Raw genomic sequence first — 20,508 nt, 5'->3', positions numbered from 1 at the left:
ATAATTTGATATTAGCTATAACTTGCATGGCAAACTTCGGGGTATCGGGTAAGTTTTGGTTCTATTTCATAAAAAAATCTATGGAACATATTGCATATTACATATGTCATTTTAAAGACGAATAAATTTCCATTCTAATGATACCCAAAAAATCAGGTTATGTTAAAAAAGCTTAGCAGATGACTGACATGTAGTAGTACAACAAGACAAATGCACGTGGGTTTGCGCAAAATAGTGATTTTGAGGTACTCTTCAAAACACAACCATAACAGTTATTGCATCCCTTTTTTCTGTTAAAATTTTATTTCGTATTCTACAGATCCCAAGGCTTCTATAAATACATACAGTTTGATATCCTAGAGGTGCATGTAGACCCCTCTAGCCCATGGCCTAATATTTCTTGACTGCTGACATAGTGTCGTCCTTTGATAGGATCTAATACCGTGCATTTTATGCATAAGAATTGTGTTTTTGTATGTATTTACCCGTTTAACAAGTCAGACGATTAAGAAAAGTTGAAAAAAAATTGTAAATTACTCTTCCCATAGTTTCTAATTGAAAATATTCAACCCAAAATTACTCAACGCGTTGTGCAGTTGACATTTACTAGGTGAGAAATAGCTTGTCTGGCGGCCATTTTGAAAAATGGCTGCCATGGCAACGCTTCAACAGATTTTCAGTGGCTCGGTATCTGAATTCGTTCAACACATAATAAGACACATCTGAGCCAAATTTGGTGCTTTTATCAAAAAATGTACAATGGATTTGCCATGCCGCACCACTAAATCAAAGTCAAGAGTGTAACGGCAGTATTAATAAGATTCTATAATACAATCCTTTTATTTCGAGGAGATGAAAGTCCACGAACATCATGACTTGGACCTTGCTGCTGGGAAATCCTTTGCCCCGCTCATATGTTCGTTGTGAAAACAATGAGAGTTTCATCTGCTCACTCAAGGTGTGGTTTCAATATGAATTCAATAAATAGGAATCAACGATGATTAATCAAATTAAATTGAACATTTTAAACTAATGAAATTACAGTGGTTCTATATTTGTATGTTATTTCTATACAACATCTACTTATACAGCAAAACCACCGGGGACAAGGCGATATTAGTCATAGCAAGAGTGTAAAAAAGTAATAAATTTATTATTATGAATACTGTTGACGGAAATTTAATATTTCTATCATTATTGAATACCTAAAAAAGTAACCTACAGCACTCAAATCCTGAATGACGATTAGTATTCAGCCAAAAGTCACGTAGTTGAAGTGCAGACCCTATTATTAATATCTTTTTATTATAAATTATATTGATAAAAAAAATCTATATTTCTGTCATCATTTTATCCTTGCAAAAGTACCCAGCTTCACCGGAATCCTGCAAGATGATCAGTATTTGTGCCAAATTCGCGCAGTTGTAGCAAAGACTCTCAGAAATAGATACAATTGGTCAATATTGTTACATACAACTGTTTAGCATTGCGCAGTCACTTGAGGCGCAGTCTCAGTACTGCCTCGGCAGTTTCTCCAGGAAGGAGGCCGACTCTGAGCCCCCCTCTGAGTATCCGATTGGTGCACAGGCCTTCAAGGAATAACTGAAGTTTTCTTCAGTGCTGCTTCTTGATTCCGTAATTTTCTACCGTATTGGGGTAGGTCGATAGGTCAGGAGGCATCGAACCGACCTGGTTTTGGACCCTCGGCTATGTGACAAGTAAAGACTGGGCCATCGAGAAACGATGCGTCGTTGAGAATTCAGGCCATTTTCAAACCATTCCCGTTCAAACGGCAACATATAGAGGGACTGTGGATGTACACAGATTCAAAATTAGCGAGTCACCGTTGCATAACGTCTGGGAGTGCTGGATCGATCATTAGCATTTATTAGGTATGCAAACATCATTGACACAACGGCCAATTACCGCTGTATCCAATTGGCATTCGTGACCTTTGCCAATTACCGCTGTATCCAATTGGCATTCGTGACCTTTGACTACACTTGATACACGACATACAGTGTACGAAAAAGACAGTTCTCCGTAAAGTTAAAATTTCTCTACAGAGGATAACGTTCTGAGTATTTTGTAGTTGATGACACAGAACAAAAGACTCTATTGCACTTTATTTCTGTCATCCATCGGGACATTGCCATGCGAAAGGTCGTCGGAATCAGTCTTCGAAGGTAACACCGCTTTATTCTTACGTGAAAAACTTACATATTGATGACGAGAGGCCTCTGACGATAGAAGGTTGCTAGATCAATACTACTAACTCTACCTTCATAAATGAATATTCTATCACAGAGAGTAGAGACTACTGTCTGTGATTCTCCATCCAACTTATTACAATAATTCAAGGTGAACAAACAACTCTCGAAACAATTAGCGGGCAGTAATTTATATATCTTAATGAATGATTGTATTCAGATCATTGAGTTACGCTTCGGAAAGAAACTCTCCAAAATTAATTACCCACTAGCGAAAACAACAGATATTCTTCGATATGTCTACTCTAAACTTCCAGCTTGTTATGCTGACATTAGCTGACGTTAGCTCGATGACTTTGTGGATTCATTGTCCAGATTTTATGTAGCTTAGCTGATACTTGGGTGTTAAATTACCATCAACTGCAAATCCAACGACCTTTGCAGTGAAGGCAATTTCATGCAGCTTGCGTGAAAAAATAGTCTACTAGGAGAGACAGCTGATACTCTGTGCAACCGTACACAGAACCATCTATCACTTATCAGATATAACAACCAATCTGAACCTGAGCCAATACACTCTAACGAGGAGCCAATACAACACATAATTTCCGAGTTGCGGGCATAGAAATAAACAGCACAAAAACGACAAAATTTACATGCAAAAGAATAACTTGATATCAAGAAAACTAAACACAATAAACAACAGTAGGAGCGAAAACATTTAGCTCCATGCTAGAACAATGGAAGCATGAAACTCATGGATGTAAAAAAAAGCATGGATGTGAAAAACGGGTGAACCATGGGAGTGGCATGAACGACAAACGCATTTGCACGCAATCCTATGGGGACGAACTATCGGCGTACCGCAAGTATAGCCCAACTTTAGAATACGATAACTTCAACGGCCAGGCGAACCAGCACTTAGGACAAACATTTTTTAAGAGTTCATACCTTGAACCTCGTAATTAAGAAAAAATCAGACTCCGCGGTTAGATACTTTGTAAGTGAGAGTAATTTTACAATCAGGGGACTTTATCCAAGTCGCTTCAAAAGAATAGTCATAACTTGGTCAAATATGCGTCGATTTTCTCAGTCTTTGGTTTGTTTGAGCTTTGTTCAGTCTGGGCATTCAACACAAGCAATTTCACAAGTTTGAAAGTTTTTTTTTATGAATTTGGCAACAATAATTTGATGTACACGATATTATGAGTGAAGTGGGTGTGTCTGAGCCGTCCTGATCGCGGCAACAATGCCACAACTTCAAAGACCAGCGTAGACAAAGAGATAACAATAGGTGTGAAAGGGATTATAGGGCTGTCCTGTAGCCTTCTATTGTTTTACATCCATAATAACCATTACATAATTATCCTTTTGTCATGCAAGGATGTAAAGAGTACTGATTCACAGCATAGACCCTCGCAGTAGACAGATAGTGGACCCAATGAAGAAGAAGAGCAAGAAATATTGGGATACTATAAGCTCAGAGTGGAACATTGATTTACACAAGTACATTATTGACGACTGATAGGTGTCTGTAAATGCAACCTTACCAATTTCTTTCACAGCTTAACGGTTGGAACTATTTTGTATATATGGCGATAAAGTTATGTGACACTGAAAGTGACCATTGTTTATTTTTATAGACTTGCTCCAAATCTGTGATCATTTACAGTGTAATAAATTGAAGGAATAAACTTTAATAGCAGACTGTGAAATGGTAGGTTGTTGCTTAAGATTGTGGGGTAAAAGCCTAGGTAACTAAGCTGTCGAGAAAAGCCAGGCGACTGGGGCCAATCTAATATTGTTACCGCTGCGGCCAGTTTTCAGAGTTCAACTAGTGTATATCAACCATGATGACTGTTTTATCACCGCCTGAAAGCACGATTCGACTCGAGTGAGACTGCGCCGCTAAATGTAATAATGCTTTGCATTCATTTTTCGTCTGACGCCTTCATTTCCAGCTGTGCAGTTGTTTAAAGAGATATTTGTCGCCGAAGGTTCCTTTTAACTTTTTCCATACGAGGCTTCGTTTCAGTGTATGTGCAACTAGTCTTTTTTATCTTCAATGTCAAGGGAGATATGTAAATGTGCTGTTGTACTGTGTACTTTACAGCGGATCAGTTAATTTTGACTGATTTCAAGTCCGGACAACATGGAACTGGTAGACTCATTTGATACCTACAGTGAAGATTCGTTATTGGTTTTTATGGTTCTTGTTTGTTATCGGTAAAAACGCAAACGTAAGGCCAGATCATGTTGAGTGGGAGACGAAGGGAATTTATTGTCCTCTGTGTTGTCGGAATAATTAACTGTTCGGCCTTAATACTAGTGCTACGGCTCTACGACGGCGATATCCCGTTGATTAGGAAGAGGGTGACGAACATCGTCGATAATTTAACGATCCGATCGGGATGCGGAAACGATACCAGCACCACGTGTTTCTCCGTCATCAATGCAAGTCACTCAGATACTCCTCGGGCTAGTAGAAATGAAACAACAGACTTGATAGTTCAACGAAACGCAACATTTCAAAACGTAAGAGGTGCGTTATCGGGATTTACGTCTCTGAAGGACCTTTATGACACCATTGATAGAGATTGGAGTTTCAACGCAACTGAAGCCGATAATTTGAGGTGAGTAAGAGGAAGAGACACCCCCCTCCCGGAGGGGACATCCCAACAAGTTTCATATCCTTGATATTTTCAAATATTCCCGTCAATTCTCGCCCCTCCAGACGTGTTTTTGAATTTAGCCTTAACAGTACCTTTCTTTATCAGTTTTTAAAAGCACCAAATAAACATTTTAAGATTATGTTTGAATTTTTCTCATATAATTGAATACAAAGTTTGACAAGTATAACTAGAAAAGCGTATATATCTCGAAGAACGTGTTGTCTCATCTAGTCAGTACTCACCAGAAATGTCTAGCGGGAAAGATCGGGTTTCTCGCGGATCAACTCTCTAATTGAACTAACAATGACAAAGTTGATGTGGGTGGAAAAGGAAAGGAACCATCAAAACTGTAGTGTCTGCTATGGATGTGTGTAGCAGTCTGAGCGTTTACCCGACGCACTCTAAGAATGAATCATTTACAGAGCTGTACATGCTGTATACAGGTGGGTATTTTGATGCTGTAATGGAAAATATAGATTATGTGTTGTCTGACACTTCAGATTTTCCAGGTGTGTTCAAGGTCTGTAATCCCTTGGATATTGCTCATATTGCTGATGTATCTCAATCCTGCATATCGTTTAAATATCTTACATGAAGGATAATACACCTAGGGGTCAGCATGGATGTCCATGGGGTCAGCGACTCAGCACGCAAATGCGATATTATAACAAGAAACACCAGACTCCGATTGTGAATGGATTTACTTACAAAACGGACACTATCCATGAAGAAAGATGGCGTTTATCGCCACGTGTCTACAATTCACTTAATTTTACTAAATACTGTGGTTTATGACTTTGTTTTGATCTACACTTTATGAGTGAGCAAGAGAACATGATTGAAACTAATTTGGGAGAATAGTAGACTGGAAGATCCGTCGTTCGGGTGCGCTCTCTACACTTTTCTCTATTGTAGGGGGCGTCCTAGAGCGACTGATCTTTCAGTCTAAGAGAAGAGGTTATTGTAGCAATGTTGATTTAATCACCAAATTTAAGCTCATCTATTTTTTGTGCAATTCACTTGTTTTTATGGGTAATTTGTAATATAGCAACAGCAACTTTCAGCCACAGGCCACCTAACACTTTTGATATAAAGATCCTATTCTCCCAAATTAGTTCCAATAGTGTCGTTGTATGATTATTTCAAAAGTAACATTGGTACTTATGATCACAAACACACACTGGTCTTTCCAAGTTTGAAAGAAATATAGCATGAAATGTTCTCAGTCAGAAAGAGGATATCCCCTACCCTCCTACCCTCAACTATCGCCAGGCAACCAGATGCAGACCGCTTTCTTGTCTCTATTTGCCAACTATTTACAAAATCGTCGACAACCGTGAAGAAACAGAGAGATGTATGTGAATGTGTGTGTGTGTGTGTGAGAGAGAGAGAGAGAGAGAGAGAGAGAGAGAGAGAGAGAGAGAGAGAGAGAGAGAGAGAGAGAGAGAGAGAGAGAGAGAGAGAAGAGAGAGAGAGAGAGGCCTACAGATACGGAGAGGACAGACACATAGACAGAAAGACAGATGCATAGACTTACTGACGTACGTCATATGACAACCCTCTAGTCATCCGTTTTTATTCTTTGCTCCCCAACGTCTAGGTCCGTCCTCGAGCGATACTGCAACATAAGCGGATTATTTCCAGTAACCCAGGAAAACGTACAACCAGACCAGGAATTACGATATACCGTAGATTTGAATGACACATTTGCAATAACAAGGAGGACACACCAGAGGTTCATTAAGGTACTTATCAAATTTGAGGACAAGGTCATGGCTAACTCTTTCAAAGGGAAGGTTGCACATAATAACATTCCGTGTTTGCACTTGACTTGATATGATTGGTTGAAGTGCATCACATATTATGTTAACTCACAATGTTCAAAGTGACTTTTCGAGATAGCCATGAGTATTCCTTTTAATTTTTGCCATTTATCTTGCAGAAAATACCATTCCAGCAGAAGTCTTTCAAGAAATGCAGTTTAGTTGGAAACAGCGGCATTCTCCTGGGTAGCAAATGTGGCAAGGCTATAGACAGTGCTGACTTGATTTTCAGGTAGTACAACAGCATTATTTTTTCATTATATATATATATATATATATATATATATATATATATATATATATATAAAACAGCATTATTTTTTCATTATACATACATACATACATATATATATATACATATATATATATATATATATATATATATATATATATATATATATATATATATATATATGTATATATATATATATATATATGTGGGGGGGGGGGGGTTGTGAAGTCTCCGACAACCAGCCAGAACAACGCATCGTACATCTTACTAACAGGGACGAGTGCGTTGGTAAAAAAAGTTAGCAGCACCAACTCTCTAACACTCTGTTTTTCACTTCAAATTTATTTGTTTGCATTTCGACGTTTCAAGGGCTCAATAGGGATAAAAATAGGATTTTATTAAGCACAAAGTCAAACGCTAAAACCAGCATAATTAGTTTCAGCAAGCTTACAATCCATTTGATCTTCGTGTGTTCAGTAATAGCAAGAACTATGAACTCTTCGTCCGTGCAAGAACCAAAAAGGGTAAAACAATGCTATTCATAACTATTTGTAACTCTCTAAAGGTTTATGGTTTACTGCAATGTAAGAACTTTATTGCCAAACGAAATAGTTGTTTTCTTATATAGCATTTAAAGAACATAATGTGAAAATTTAAGAAAATTTGACCAAGCCAGAGTGGAGTTAAATTCTTTTGAAAATCCGGGAGAAAAGAGAAGCTGGGAAATCGGGTGATTTGCATGCATTGGCATAAAGTAACATTTCTTTACCACGCAACTTACGACTGCATGAAAAGCTTAAAGGTGAACCAACCAACAGTTTAATCTTGGGTTAACAAATTACTTAAAATTGAATAATTCACCGTCAGATGTGACGACTCGCTTAACTCTGATCATAGCTTATTATATTTTGGGCTGAATGTTCAACGATCACCCAACACCAAGGTAAAAATCTCACAACGTCACTTTCGTACGATTAACACTGAGTGACTGATTCATATTATTTCATCCAAAATGATCGGTCACCCACGCAATACCAACCCAGAGGATTTGTATGTTTATTTCCATGATGTTCTTACCGATGATCTTGATACAGTCGCCCCTGTCAAAAGCAAATCGGTCTTAAATAAAGTGTGTGCACAATGGTTCTTTGAGGATCTACTGACTTTGAGAAGAGAGATTCGTCGACTGGAAATAAATTGGCGCAAATCACAGTTAGAAATCGATCGTCAAATGTTCGTATTAAAGCGCGCGGAATATTCACGCCGCTGTGATGCAGTAAAATCAGCCTATCATTGGACTAGAATTGAAGACATGTTAGATCTATCAGCGGCGTTCGACACAATTGATCATGAAATTATGCTTCAGAGACTACAATTTCGTTTCGGTATAACGGGCAAATTATTATCTTGGTTTCGTTCGTACCTCGTTGATTGCCAGCAATGCGTCAAGGTTGGATCTGCATCATCCCCATTTTCTCGCATGAAATACGGTGTTCCGCAAGGATCTGTTCTAGGCCCTCTCTTGTTTACACTCCACACTGCACCTCTGGAAGACATCTTCGTACACCATGGGATTGATTGCATGATATACGCGGACGATACGCAAATTTATGTCATCTGCAATAGACCTGACGATATTCGTAATAACATTGAACTCTGTGTCGATGACGTCCGCAGCGCTCAGGAAGAAATCTAACATGCTTGTACTGAATGACAACAAAACTGAAGTTATTCACTTCTCATCACGTATAAAATCTGATGTGACAAAGCTAGACAGTCTGAGAATTGGTCAATGCGACATTATCCCTTCAGTTTCAGTCAGAAATCTTGGCATTACTTTAAGTCGGGATGGTAGCATGTCTGACCATATCAATACGTTGTCAGAAATGGTTTCTTCTCTTTGCATAGAATAAGGCCAAAGTAAGTAAATTCTTTGTTTTGCGTCCACTCTAAATGGGAAAAGGTAAGCGTCTAAGCGGCTGAAAAACACACACAAGAAAATTAACACAATGTAATTTGATTGCAGCAAATAAAAAATTGTAACAAAATTTTAGTTCAGAAAAACTAAGCGGCCATGTCCTAAAATTTCCTATTCAAATACACTGTGTGTGTTTTTTATGAAAACCTTAAAAACCTAAGCGGGTTGGGACGCAAAACAAAGAATTTAATTACTTTGGCCTAAGTAAGATTCGTAAACTTCTTGGCAGATCTACAACTGAAAAACTAGTCCATGCATTTGTGACGTCCCACGTAGACTATTGTAACAGTATTTTGTTTGGTATCCCTAGAGGACAACTTGCTCGACTACAGTGTCTACAGAATACTGCGGCGAGGTTAGTTTCTTGTACGCGCAAATTCGATCACGTCACACCCGTACTCAAAGATTTACATTGGTTACCGGTAGAGGCCTGCCTAAGATTTAAAATTCTGTTGCTTACATTCAAAATTATCCATGGAAATGCACCTATTTATCTGAGAGATTTATTAGATTTATATGTACCAGCCAGAGACCTGCGATCGAGTGACAAATTATGTTTAACCCAGCTCCGTGGCAACTTTAACAAGACTTATGGACAGAGAGCGTTTTCAGTATGTGCACCCTTATTATGGAATGATTTGCCATTTGAAATTAAGACCGCAAGAAGTGTAGATAGTTTTAAGTGCTATTGAAAACCTACCTTTTTACTCAGTTTTATGTGTAATTTTGTTTTGATTTTCTTGTGTGGTTGTACTTTTTAAATTATATTATCCAGCCATGTACAATGTGCTGAGACGTATGTGTAGTGCATTTTAAACAATTTTTAATAATAATAATAATAATAATAATAATAATTTGAAAAAAGTGATTTTGAGCAAAATACGCTGTGTTGGGTGCTGCGCCCCCTTAATATTTTAGAGTATATGTTCAACATTTTCAGATATAATGCAGCGCCAGTCCGTGGATATTCCGAAGACGTTGGTTCCAAGACTAGTTTAGTGACATGCAATACATCTATTCTAAACAAACAGTAAGTTCTATAGTGATGAACTTTTATATTACACCCCTTCATGAATCAGCTATTTAATTTCTGGAATATTGGAGTTCTTAGATGACCATCGGATTAAAATCCGATGTCGAGATAGTCCACTCTTTTACCGTATCGTATAGCGGTCTTCGTTTCTGTAGCCCTCCATAGAGAGGGGAGAACCTTAGAAACAAAAATAACGTCAAGGACACTATGTGCTCACATTCGGTTTGAATTGGTCCATTCGAGAAATATTTAAACCAGGAAAAACAAGAATGAAAACAAGAATGACAAAAGCAAATAAGGTCTCCAACTTAGGTACTGGAGGTCATCTTTAGGAACATGCTATGCATATCAACTTCTATGGCAATGGGAGAAGCAAATCCTAAATACATAAGCAAATGTCAACAACAAAAAACAGAGAAGGCTTGATAAAAAGAAAAGGTGGGAGTGGGCAAAAATGCACAAGGGAACTGGTAAAAAAAGTAATGCTACATCATCAATCTTCTAGACCCTACCCCCTCCTGAATATCAAATGTTCCACCCCTTGGTATTACATAAGACCAAATGACAGGAAGTACATTTACAACCTTGGAGATTTTTTAATTAATGCCATGAGTGTAACTGTTATCATTCTAATGTAAAGAGCACTTAAGGTAGTTACAGATAGTGAAATGCCTTCCACGTGGGCGGTGATTACAACATCTGGAATTATCCTGGATCCAAATTTCTCATCAGTTCTTGTATGCCTTACATAGAAAAGTTGCAAAAATTGGTCCAAAATGAAAAAAAATCACCTCAGCTTTGTTTTCTGGATCAAATTTTCCTACAAATTGATACCAAATATGACAAAATTATGTTCACAGCCTTCAAAATTGTCTCACAACATATCCTGGGTTGGTGTAGGTCATTTAAGGTCACAAACTGAGAAAATTACCTAAAATATACAAATTTTTGGGTTTCCCAACACTTTGAGCAGAAAATTTATCTAATAACAAATTTCGGGACTTTATACCTAATTACAAAGCTATCAAACAAGGGACTTAATACCAAATTACAAAGCTATCAAACAAGTAATTTTGAGATAAAGTTTTCTTGACCAAAAATGACAATATTGTCTTAAAAATACAAATTTTTATATTTCAGGACAATTTCCAGATATCTAACTATTGTCATCTCTGTACGTCTGTGTACAAAATATGAAAGCTGTCTGTCCAAGGGTTTTAAAAAGGAAATACTGTTTAAGATTTTCTGACCAAAAATGACAAAATTGCTCAAAAATAGTAATTTTCCCAATTTTGTCATAATTTCAACAAATTAGAAGAGTAACACCCTTGCAAAGAGACAACCAAAATTTGAGAGCGATTGGGTTGGCGGTTTCAGAGAAGAATTTTTACTGAAAATGAGAAAAATCACAAAAAAATTCAGCAAAATACAAAATTAAGGATATCTTCACAATATTCATAAAACTGTATAAGGTTCACCTAAGGTACTTGCACACAAATTTTCAAAGCAATCAAAAAAGCGGTTCTTGAGTTATTTATTCTTAACCATTTTCACATTTTGTAAGCTCATTTGCATAATTTTGGCAATGCAGACTTCATTTGAACAAAATCCCATCTATAGCCCAGGATGCATCCACACACCAAATACCAAGCTGAAACGTGCAGCGGTTTGTGTGTTTTTGATGTTGACGGACATACTGTACGTACATACATACATACATACATACATACACACATACATACAGACGCCATCGACTTCAGCCTATACGATAAACTCACATTGGTATAACCAAATGTGAGCTAAAAAAGCATCATCCGATAGCGCTAAAGACTGCCCCGTCCCTACATCGGATTTTAATCACATTGAGATGCTGAGTGATAGGTGACATGACACGACGCACAGCAGATCCGTTCTCTAGAGGGCGCCCCACATAGGGCTTGAACCTATGCTGTACTTTCCCTATTTATGATTCTGACATCTACTTTGCAAAACTAATGGATGTCACCCATAGGTGATGGTTGACGATATAAATCAAAGGTCAGCGATGTCACTAAGCGATTACTGCCTTACATACCCAACGAATGCTAGCTGAACACTAGCTTGACAGCAAGACTGCGGCATTCCATTCCTTCGCCAACGAGCTTATCAAATACGTCCTGGAGAAGATGGGGAAATCCGGCCATGGAACTCAACAGTTTTCCTTACTGATGAAATCATATCCAAAATGCTTATTGCCATCATAAAGCCCGTTTTTTGTATTTGTCTGTCCGCAGTTGAAAAGTGTTGGCTTATTAAAATTAATTGAAACAAATTGCGTTGATCTGGAAAGGCAAAGGGATGGATGTAGGCCCCGCCGACCGATCTTACAGACTTTTAAGTTTGATGTTACGTGTTGTGTGATGTCCTTTAAAAATGCAGGCAGGCCTTGACCGTATCAGACAAGGGAACAGAGTAAAATATGTCCATAGCGTTCGTCATGCATTATGCAGGGTGTTTATTTCTATTCGGTGATTTTTTTTATTAAAACTGTGACGTTTCCAATGTAATCTCAAATTTTGATTATTTACTCCAGTGGACTCGCGTTGCAGTCTAACATGAGGGTCGTTCGATATCATTAATGGCAAGTCAATATAAAGATAGTCGGTTCAAATTGAAAGTAGACGGAGATGATTTTGCAATCAGTTGAAAAGGGAAATTGCATCCAAGAATCTGAACAAAAACATGGATTTTTAAAAAAGTCGTGTTGTTTTTCTCTCTCCATCACAGATTTGGCAGGTTGAACGAACAAGGAGCTGAACGCTTCAAGAAATATATGACCGAGGAGTATAAAAACGCCCACATCTTAGTACCAGCTTTTACGAAAACGAGATGCACAGAGCCTGCATTCAAAGCACAGGACATTCTGGAGCCAACCAAGCTCCAAGTAAATTTTATACATCCATATTTTCAGACGCTAGTCAGGAGGTTTTGGATAAATCAGAAAAATCTTGGAGCCGTGATGACATCAACAGGTAAGGATTGTGTTCCAAATTTATGAAAATATCACAATTGGTGTAAGTAGTGTCATCGATACGGAGTCGTTTTGCACTTCAGAAATTCTTGCATTTAAACAGTTAAGAACGAATGAGACTAACCTGGTCACTTTATTCTCTCTCTCTCTCTCTCTCTCTCTCTCTCTCTCTCTCTCTCTCTCTCTCTCTCTCTCTCTCTCTCTCTCTCTCTCTCTCAGGATTGAATGTATTTACAGCCGCCATGAGTTTCTGTGAAGAGGTGCATCTCTATGGATACTGGCCTTTTGCAGAAGATCAAGATGGAAATCCGGTCTACTTCCATTATTTTAACAAGGATACAACAATGTTATCACGCTCCAAGTTGCAGGCAGTCCACCATGATATGCCAGCCGAGTTCAAAATGTACATTGAATTGCAAAACAAAGGTGCCATAAAGCTGCATGTTGGACATTGTGACGTTTAGTATGCTAGACTGTGTGCCGTATAGTGAGCCGTTCATAAGTTTATTAAAGTTGCCTGATTTTCCGAAATTTTGTCAAATTTTGTCATCTGTTCTACCTCTATGACTACTGCGTACATGGATGGATATATGTATGTAGGAGCGATTATTAATCCCCCCATATCAATGATGCTATTCATATAACGTAAAAATAATAATGATAAAAGCGCATATGGCTCATCTTTGTAAATGCTTTTGACATACAGATACTTTATATTTCTACTCGCTACGCTTGTACGATTTTCTCGACACGTCACGACTAATCATTCCATGGTTAGTTAACCTTGAGTTGGCAAGCGGTCAAATGCCCTTGCTGCTCTCCGTTTAGTCAGCTCAAGGCGTATTCGTAGAAAGAAACCTTTGCTGTAATTTAATCTTAGGCATTTGACTTCAACCTGGCGCGATGACCTTCTATGTCAATACATTTTTTTATGTGTACTCTTACATCGTTTGCATTCAGAATCGATCCGACTGTATTAAAACAGTTTTCCGACAACTCTTAAATCAAACAGACTTTGTTTTGGTCTCCAAAGGCTTTCATTGTCTTGCAGACCCAAGGATCGTGTTACGAATTGGTACTAATGTGCGGTCAACAAAATTTGTTAACCGTCCGCCACACAATCGACGTATTATCTGAACTTGCCATAAAGTCACAACAATTACAGTGGCAAATAGTTTCCTGTGAATGTGAGGGCGTGAAATGCCGCTGTAGCCTGACAATGCGAAACGGGCTGACTTAATTAAACACCAGAGGGCGAGCTCGAGGAGGATCGGTTGTTAGATGCAGTGATTTACACTGTGACGATGTCAACTCACGTGCAACAGGTGGTTTGCGGTTCTTTGGCATTTGCGCAGAGCCGCTGACACGCCACCCACTTCGCTTTCTTCTGAGCCGAATGGTAGATGTACACAAGGTAACCTTGCAGCGAAACTGCCCAAGATTGACTTGCGTTTCGGATAACCAAGGTTTTCTTTTTGTTCATAATATTTACCAACGACAACGTGGGGTGAATATTGACGACACAAACATAGAGCGGCGCTCTTTAAAAGTGAAGGCCATTCAACGAACAATAATTCTAACTCGACGAGGCAAGTAAACGCCAATTCAAGAGTGTCCTACTAGTGCACGCTTTGTAAGTAATGGTTTTATTGCATTACGGAGCTAATTCTATTACCTATAATTACTTGTCTACATCGTGAAAAGCAATACTAATCACTTTGAAACACCGCTGATTAATCCTGAATCCATAGAGAACAGCGATTTTGCCATGCTTACAACTTTATCGTCAATATTCAGACACTACTGAATCGAGAAACAGCAAGTTCAAAGACAACGTGAAACCTCCCTCGTATGTTTCGCTGATCAGACTCTTGTTCACCATTACTGTAACAGTTTCTGACAATTCAAAAAAGTTGATATTGTTCATATCGTGGCAGCTAAACTATAAATGATTCGATCACAAGATTTTGTGTAAGGAGCGCTGAGTGTAAAATGTCGCCAGCGTTTGATGTTGACTCAAAACAAGTGACCGCTAACTCAGTAACTACAATATGTACGAATTCTCTTTTTCATTGATATTATCGTCCTTATGGGCTACTACTGAAAGTCCTATCAATAACCCCTGAAATCATAAAATCACGGCTGAATGTGTCTGTAAACCGTTCAAATACTCTGACAAACTGATTCTATCTTGTCTGTCTTGCTGGTGTAGTTGTCTGTGGCGCGGCGTCGGTTAGAGTCGCGGTACATACACGGTGTTGTCACCGTTCTAATAGGAAGAAAACAGAAATTCGATATGTCAGCCCGCACCACTAACCATGTAACCGTGTCACAGAACTCAAAGTGCGAAGTTGTCGCCTCTGTTTGTCTCATCTTATCAGTTAGATCACTGGCCAGCTTCCCACATCACGCTCCGATGATACCTTGTAGTCGATAATGCAATCATTCACGCGTATTTAGCCAAGTATTGTTCAAACTCTTTGGAAAAATAGCAAGCATTTAAAATAAAATCGCTTGGACTCGGTTAGATTGCAGGTTGCCCACGGCAAACTGTACCTTAACTTAAGTGACACTGTTGCAAAGAACTCGACCATTTTACCGTAACGATGTTGCGCGTTTCCAACCATTGTGACGCTCCCGGCATCGAACGCCGTAACAGTTACTCAGACAAAAAACAAAGGAACAGATATTTGTTTAAGTTGTTTTATATAGGTGCTGTGTCAGATTTTACGTTGACGAAAAGAGGAGCAGTTAGACATTGAAATCGCAGCATAATAGACCTCAACTTATTAAAAAGAATTCCTCAAGGAGTTTGAAAGTGTGGGCCTGAACTCTCAGAAAGTTTTGATTGACATACGCGCACTCACCCCTACGAAGGTACGAGAGCTAAGTTACAGAAGAAGGGGATTCGCACGTTACTATGAATCTTGTTTAAGGGGTGACGGACCATTAAAGTAAGACATGTCTGTTCAAGTCAGGGCGACTGTCAATCATTCATTCCTTGTTGCAGGGAAAAGTATACAACAATCTACTGAACCACAAAATTAATGAACACGACAATATTGCCATGGTGAGCACCGTGCCATCACTGCTTGCGAAATGCTTTCGTTTCCATTGAATGTCACGTGGGGGGGGGGGGTAAAAATACAACATAGATCTGTATCAGTTTAAGTCTTGTTGACACAAGTGGTACTTCACTACACAATTCGCGCTCAGAACAGAAACAAAAGACTCCCAAACTGTAAACAATAGAGTGTACATCTGTATGATGAACGCGAAAGTGTTTTCCACAATCCACTGGACGAAGCACGCTGTTCATGATTTGATCCGTGACTCGGAGCACGCAGCAAACAATAGCTCTATTTTGTCTCTAAGCACTGCTTCCCTGCATTAAGCCGCGAAACAGAGAATCTATGTTCCAAGTTAAACATGGAGTAATCGGAGAGACCACTACTTAATTTTCGGTTCCGCGCTTCTCAGAATACAATTTCTCGCCTTCTCCTTTGCGGCTAGACCTCACAGCTCGTACGTTGTGTACAAATATGACGTCATCATCGATTATATAGTTTATTGTTTCCCCTTTTTACAAATGATAGGCTGTTGTATGGGTCTTGACCACTTTTTAGATCAATCATGACTTTGTTTTCCATTCAAATAATAGTGAAATATAACGAAAATTAATTTCATTTTCGCGTGCATCACACTGTCTCGGTTTTTGACAGGTAGAAGACAATAAAGGTGATGTCAAACATGGTATACAATTTTTTCACACATCAAAAGTACAGTAAGTTCGTAAATCTGTTGATTCAAAGTAAATCGTTCGAGATGGATGTAATATATACACCCTTTTTATGTAGTTCTGCGCTCTACTTCCAGAAGATGTCTGCAAAATGTTTCTTGATACCACGTATCCTGATTCTGGTCCCAATCATAGCCTTCATCAACGGCAACCCAACGTCAAGTTCACAGCTGGACCAGAACGCAAGTTCTGGTAGTAACGACAGGCTTGACGTGAGACTCCTCATGCTCCAACTGACGGAGCTGGTAAGCCGTGACAATGAACTCACCTCTAAGGTCGCTGATCTGATCTCCAGCACTGCTAGACTCGAGGAGAAAGTTGCAGGCCTGGAACGAGACAGGCTGAGGATCGATGAACGAATGAAAAATCACGACCGACAAGTGACAGTATTGACACGAAACACCCAGCGACAGGTTAAAGAATCTAAACGGGAGGTGTCTTCTGTCAAATCGAGAAACAAAATATTACAGAGATTAGTCAAGGAACAGAAAAATGATATAAGCTATTTGAAAGAAGAGAATATGGACCTCAAAGAGCAACTTAAGGAATCTGGACAGCTGGTGGAGAGATACCGCTTGTTGGGGGAAAAGGTTGTGGACCATGAAGACAAAGGAGTCCATGGTGGATTTTATGACGTAATCCGAAAATCAGGTAAGAGTAATGGGCGACCGTCTACATTTGGTCACAAACCTTACATGTGAGTCCAAATTTCATGACAGTGACATTGATGAAACCCCGGCTATGTCATGTCACGGGTACCTTGGTATCGGTGACCCTTTCCTGAAAATATAATTAAGAAACGCAATTGTCTTGATCTTACCGAAATCGATACCCATCTCGACAAAATCCTAGAGGCAATAAGAACGGATATCAGTTTTCATTTCGAAATCTAGGAATGTTGTGCCAAACAAAGCAGACGTATTTAGACGTATTTCGTTGACCTTTATCATGCACGCACTTCTTGATTGCGTTGACCTACAGATCACAGGCGTACGGAATGTTTCCTAGATCGTCTTCGGATGGGAAGTGACTGACACTGTACTGTGAGGCCGAAGGCCGAACCTCGGTACTGTATAAGAATACAGTCTTATACAGTACCGAGGTTCGGCCTTCGGCCTCACAGTACAGTGTCAGTCACTTCCCATCCGAAGACGATCTAGGAAACATTCCGTACGCCTGTGCCACAGATGATGAAGGAAACACGCTCTAATGAGCCATGTAGACCAACTCCACGTTGAACTGTTTTCATAGCATTCCAACTTGAAGGACGCCTCATGTGTTAAGCATTCATATAACGCCCTCAACGATAAACTGAAGTAACTTGAGAGTCAACATGATCGTTTATTGTTCCCTGTGTCGCCAACTTGTACTTCATGGTCAAACTCAGTCTCTATTTTGATGTAGTTTTTCTATTTGTCTAAATCAAGCTAATTTTGACAAACAGATTCTGAAATCTCTGCCTTCTCCGTCGCGAGGGAATTCGACCAGAGTGGAAATTCATCCCATTTCGTTGTGATCACCTACGACAAGGTAGATATCAACACTGGCGAAATGAATCCAGAGACAGGAGTGTTCACTTGTCGAATCCCAGGACTCTACCAGTTCTTCTTCTCTGTCTGCGTAACCGCAGGAGGGCGTGCTTTCGTTAGACTTGTCAGGAACGAAACGTGGGAGACGGGCTTGTATTCGGAACTCGGCGAACTTGTTCAGAGCCAGGGCATCCTAATGGCTCTCACTTCGAACGATACCGTTCACCTTGAGCTGGGAATGAACGATGCATTTGGAGTTTGTGGCAACAGATTCACCGTGTTCCATGGACATTTGCTGTACAGAGCATGAACTGCAAATTTTCATCGAAGTTTAAGAAATTCCCGGGTATTTTAATTTTAACGTCTTATGTTCTGGTTGGTAATGAAGAGCAATTTTACATCCATTTGTGCACATAAAATTTTCTGATATCATATTTTAAATGTTTAAACGTATAACCCATCTTCAACAAATTGGGAAGTATTCATTTTTTCATTTCTGAATTCAAGTGCGCAGTATACTTGAAGTGCAAAGTAAACCAGTTCGTCTGTGCTTATGTACGAAATTGCATTTCATTTTAACTTGAAGAACTGCCGTCTTCCGTGAGATTTACTGGTATGGTTTCAGATGTGTGCTTTCAATTCTGCCACGTGACCTTGTTCCGTTTCTTGGACGCGCGCGAAAGATCACAATTAATTCTCCCGACCAATATCCAACACCTTTCTGATAATCGGCAGTTTTACATCAAAACTTACAGGAAATCGAAAGAACTGCCACACATGTGAATTAATGTACAAATTATTGTTCAGGTCAAAAAACTTTACGCACATTTGCCGATTCATCCATACTTATTAAAATATGACAGTAGAGATACAGCTGAAGTAGCCACCGTGATTGACGTCACTGAAGTGGATGAAAATATGCAAATGTGCTACATCACTCTTCTGAGAGGCAACTATTTCAAGAATTACAGATAAGACCATACTAGTAGCTTCCTTCTTTCAGTTTATTATTATTTTGTAAAATATGAGATATCAATGACTTGAGTTTAATACAGTATGGTGGCGCTAATTGTAATAATGTGTATGATGTTCTTTTTGTTTTTCTCTCTGAAGGAGAGTCAAGGAAAAATGTACTTCTCTCATGAGGCAAGTGACGTCAATATTATCAAAGGTTGAAGTTATTGTTTATTAAGGTAGTATGCGCCACGAAATTGAAAGACTTAAACTTTTGCTCAAACTTTCCTCAATGAAACTTTCAACCATTCTCTGACCAAATCAACAATAAAAGTCAGGGGTCACTGTGCAAAGTTTGGAGCTAGCCATACAAATTATTCGAAATTTTGCCATATTTGAAATTCAAAATGGCCGCCATCCATGTGTTAACTCTATGGAGTAAAAATAAAATTTTGGATTTTCGAAAAAAACTTTGAGGGTGAAAGTTTTTCTTTCTCCAAGAGCTTTAAAATGAGCCTCAACAAGTGGTAGATCAGAAAAGAAGTGTAGAAATTTGACAGTCCGAATATCTGTCCCCAAGGCGCGTTTTACCTTAAGCGAGTTGTTGCCACGCACATTTTCTGTGCGATGCTGTCAGCTGCTGTTATATAGGAGATTTATTGTTCGAATTGGATTCGTGAGGAAGGGAATATTTTCTCTAATTTGATTGTCAACGTTTGTTGTACTCTCCGAAATAATACAGTACCAAAATTTTTCAAATATGTAGATACATCTTCGAGTTTTTACACTCTTGCCGTTTCGATTAATTTGAACGTTAGTAGATCATACTTTAGATTGGAAGATCCGTCGCTCGAGGGCGCTCTCTACTCTCCGGGAGCGTAGGGAGCGTCCTCGAGCGACGGATCTTTCAGTCTAACCGTACGTGTGCATGCTTTTCATGACGTAATCCATGTTGAAACATAACCTTGCTTAAAGGCCAGGGATTTGATCCCCAGGATCAAGTCTCTTCTAGTCTGAGGATTACGGAGGTGTCATATTTTGTTTTCCATTGAAATTGTAATCTAGTCAGTAAATTTCCTGGCAAGACAATCCGACGCCTGACAAAGGCCTTTAAGCTTGCACGATTTAAATTGTCAAAAGAACATGTTTGTACACCTAATATACTGTTATACCAGTGTACTCATTTGAATCACATTTTTGCTGACCTTTGTTTGCGATTGATTTTCAATTCTTTGAAAATGTTCTTCTGTCTAATATCCCCGGGGATA

At 38.9% G+C, this 20,508-nt stretch overlaps 2 protein-coding genes across 6 annotated transcripts; both read left to right on the top strand.

Annotated features, from left to right (window-relative positions):
* The first annotated feature begins 1,917 nt into the window (after window positions 1-1,917).
* Window positions 1,918-19,508, top strand: LOC139115464 (uncharacterized). Of its 4 annotated transcripts, none has more exons than XM_070677578.1 (3): window positions 1,918-2,186; window positions 16,838-17,408; window positions 18,202-19,508. In XM_070677578.1, the coding sequence occupies exons 2-3, from the start codon at window positions 16,838-16,840 to the stop codon at window positions 18,594-18,596; spliced, it is 966 nt and encodes a 321-aa protein (XP_070533679.1). In that variant the 5' UTR covers window positions 1,918-2,186; the 3' UTR covers window positions 18,597-19,508. The 4 variants fall into 4 exon arrangements, with proteins under 4 accessions (XP_070533679.1, XP_070533678.1, XP_070533677.1 ...); XM_070677577.1 differs by having other exon boundaries at window positions 1,919-2,186; window positions 16,835-17,408; XM_070677576.1 differs by lacking the exon at window positions 1,918-2,186 and adding an exon at window positions 13,571-14,591.
* Window positions 4,346-13,489, top strand: LOC139115463 (alpha-2,8-sialyltransferase 8E-like). 2 transcript variants are annotated; one of them, XM_070677573.1, is made up of 6 exons: window positions 4,346-4,843; window positions 6,483-6,627; window positions 6,825-6,937; window positions 9,856-9,945; window positions 12,715-12,959; window positions 13,178-13,489. In XM_070677573.1, the coding sequence occupies exons 1-6, from the start codon at window positions 4,464-4,466 to the stop codon at window positions 13,420-13,422; spliced, it is 1,218 nt and encodes a 405-aa protein (XP_070533674.1). In that variant the 5' UTR covers window positions 4,346-4,463; the 3' UTR covers window positions 13,423-13,489. The 2 variants fall into 2 exon arrangements, with proteins under 2 accessions (XP_070533674.1, XP_070533675.1); XM_070677574.1 differs by lacking the exon at window positions 9,856-9,945.
* Window positions 19,509-20,508: the final 1,000 nt, after the last annotated feature.

Source organism: Ptychodera flava, chromosome 17, assembly GCF_041260155.1.
Source record: "Ptychodera flava strain L36383 chromosome 17, AS_Pfla_20210202, whole genome shotgun sequence".
Lineage (NCBI taxonomy): Eukaryota > Metazoa > Hemichordata > Enteropneusta > Ptychoderidae > Ptychodera > Ptychodera flava.
This window is presented reverse-complemented; position numbering and strand designations above follow the sequence as displayed.

Excerpts from the sequence above, each read along its gene's own strand:
- LOC139115463 (XM_070677573.1), top strand. The coding sequence starts at position 4,464 with ATGTTGAGTGGGAGACGAAGGGAATTTATTGTCCTCTGTGTTGTCGGA. Across the intron at positions 4,844-6,482 it reads ACTGAAGCCGATAATTTGAG|GTCCGTCCTCGAGCGATACT; the intron begins GTGAGTAAGAGG and ends CCCAACGTCTAG. Across the intron at positions 6,938-9,855 it reads AGTGCTGACTTGATTTTCAG|ATATAATGCAGCGCCAGTCC; the intron begins GTAGTACAACAG and ends CAACATTTTCAG.
- LOC139115464 (XM_070677578.1), top strand. The coding sequence starts at position 16,838 with ATGTCTGCAAAATGTTTCTTGATACCACGTATCCTGATTCTGGTCCCA. Across the intron at positions 17,409-18,201 it reads TGACGTAATCCGAAAATCAG|ATTCTGAAATCTCTGCCTTC; the intron begins GTAAGAGTAATG and ends TTTGACAAACAG.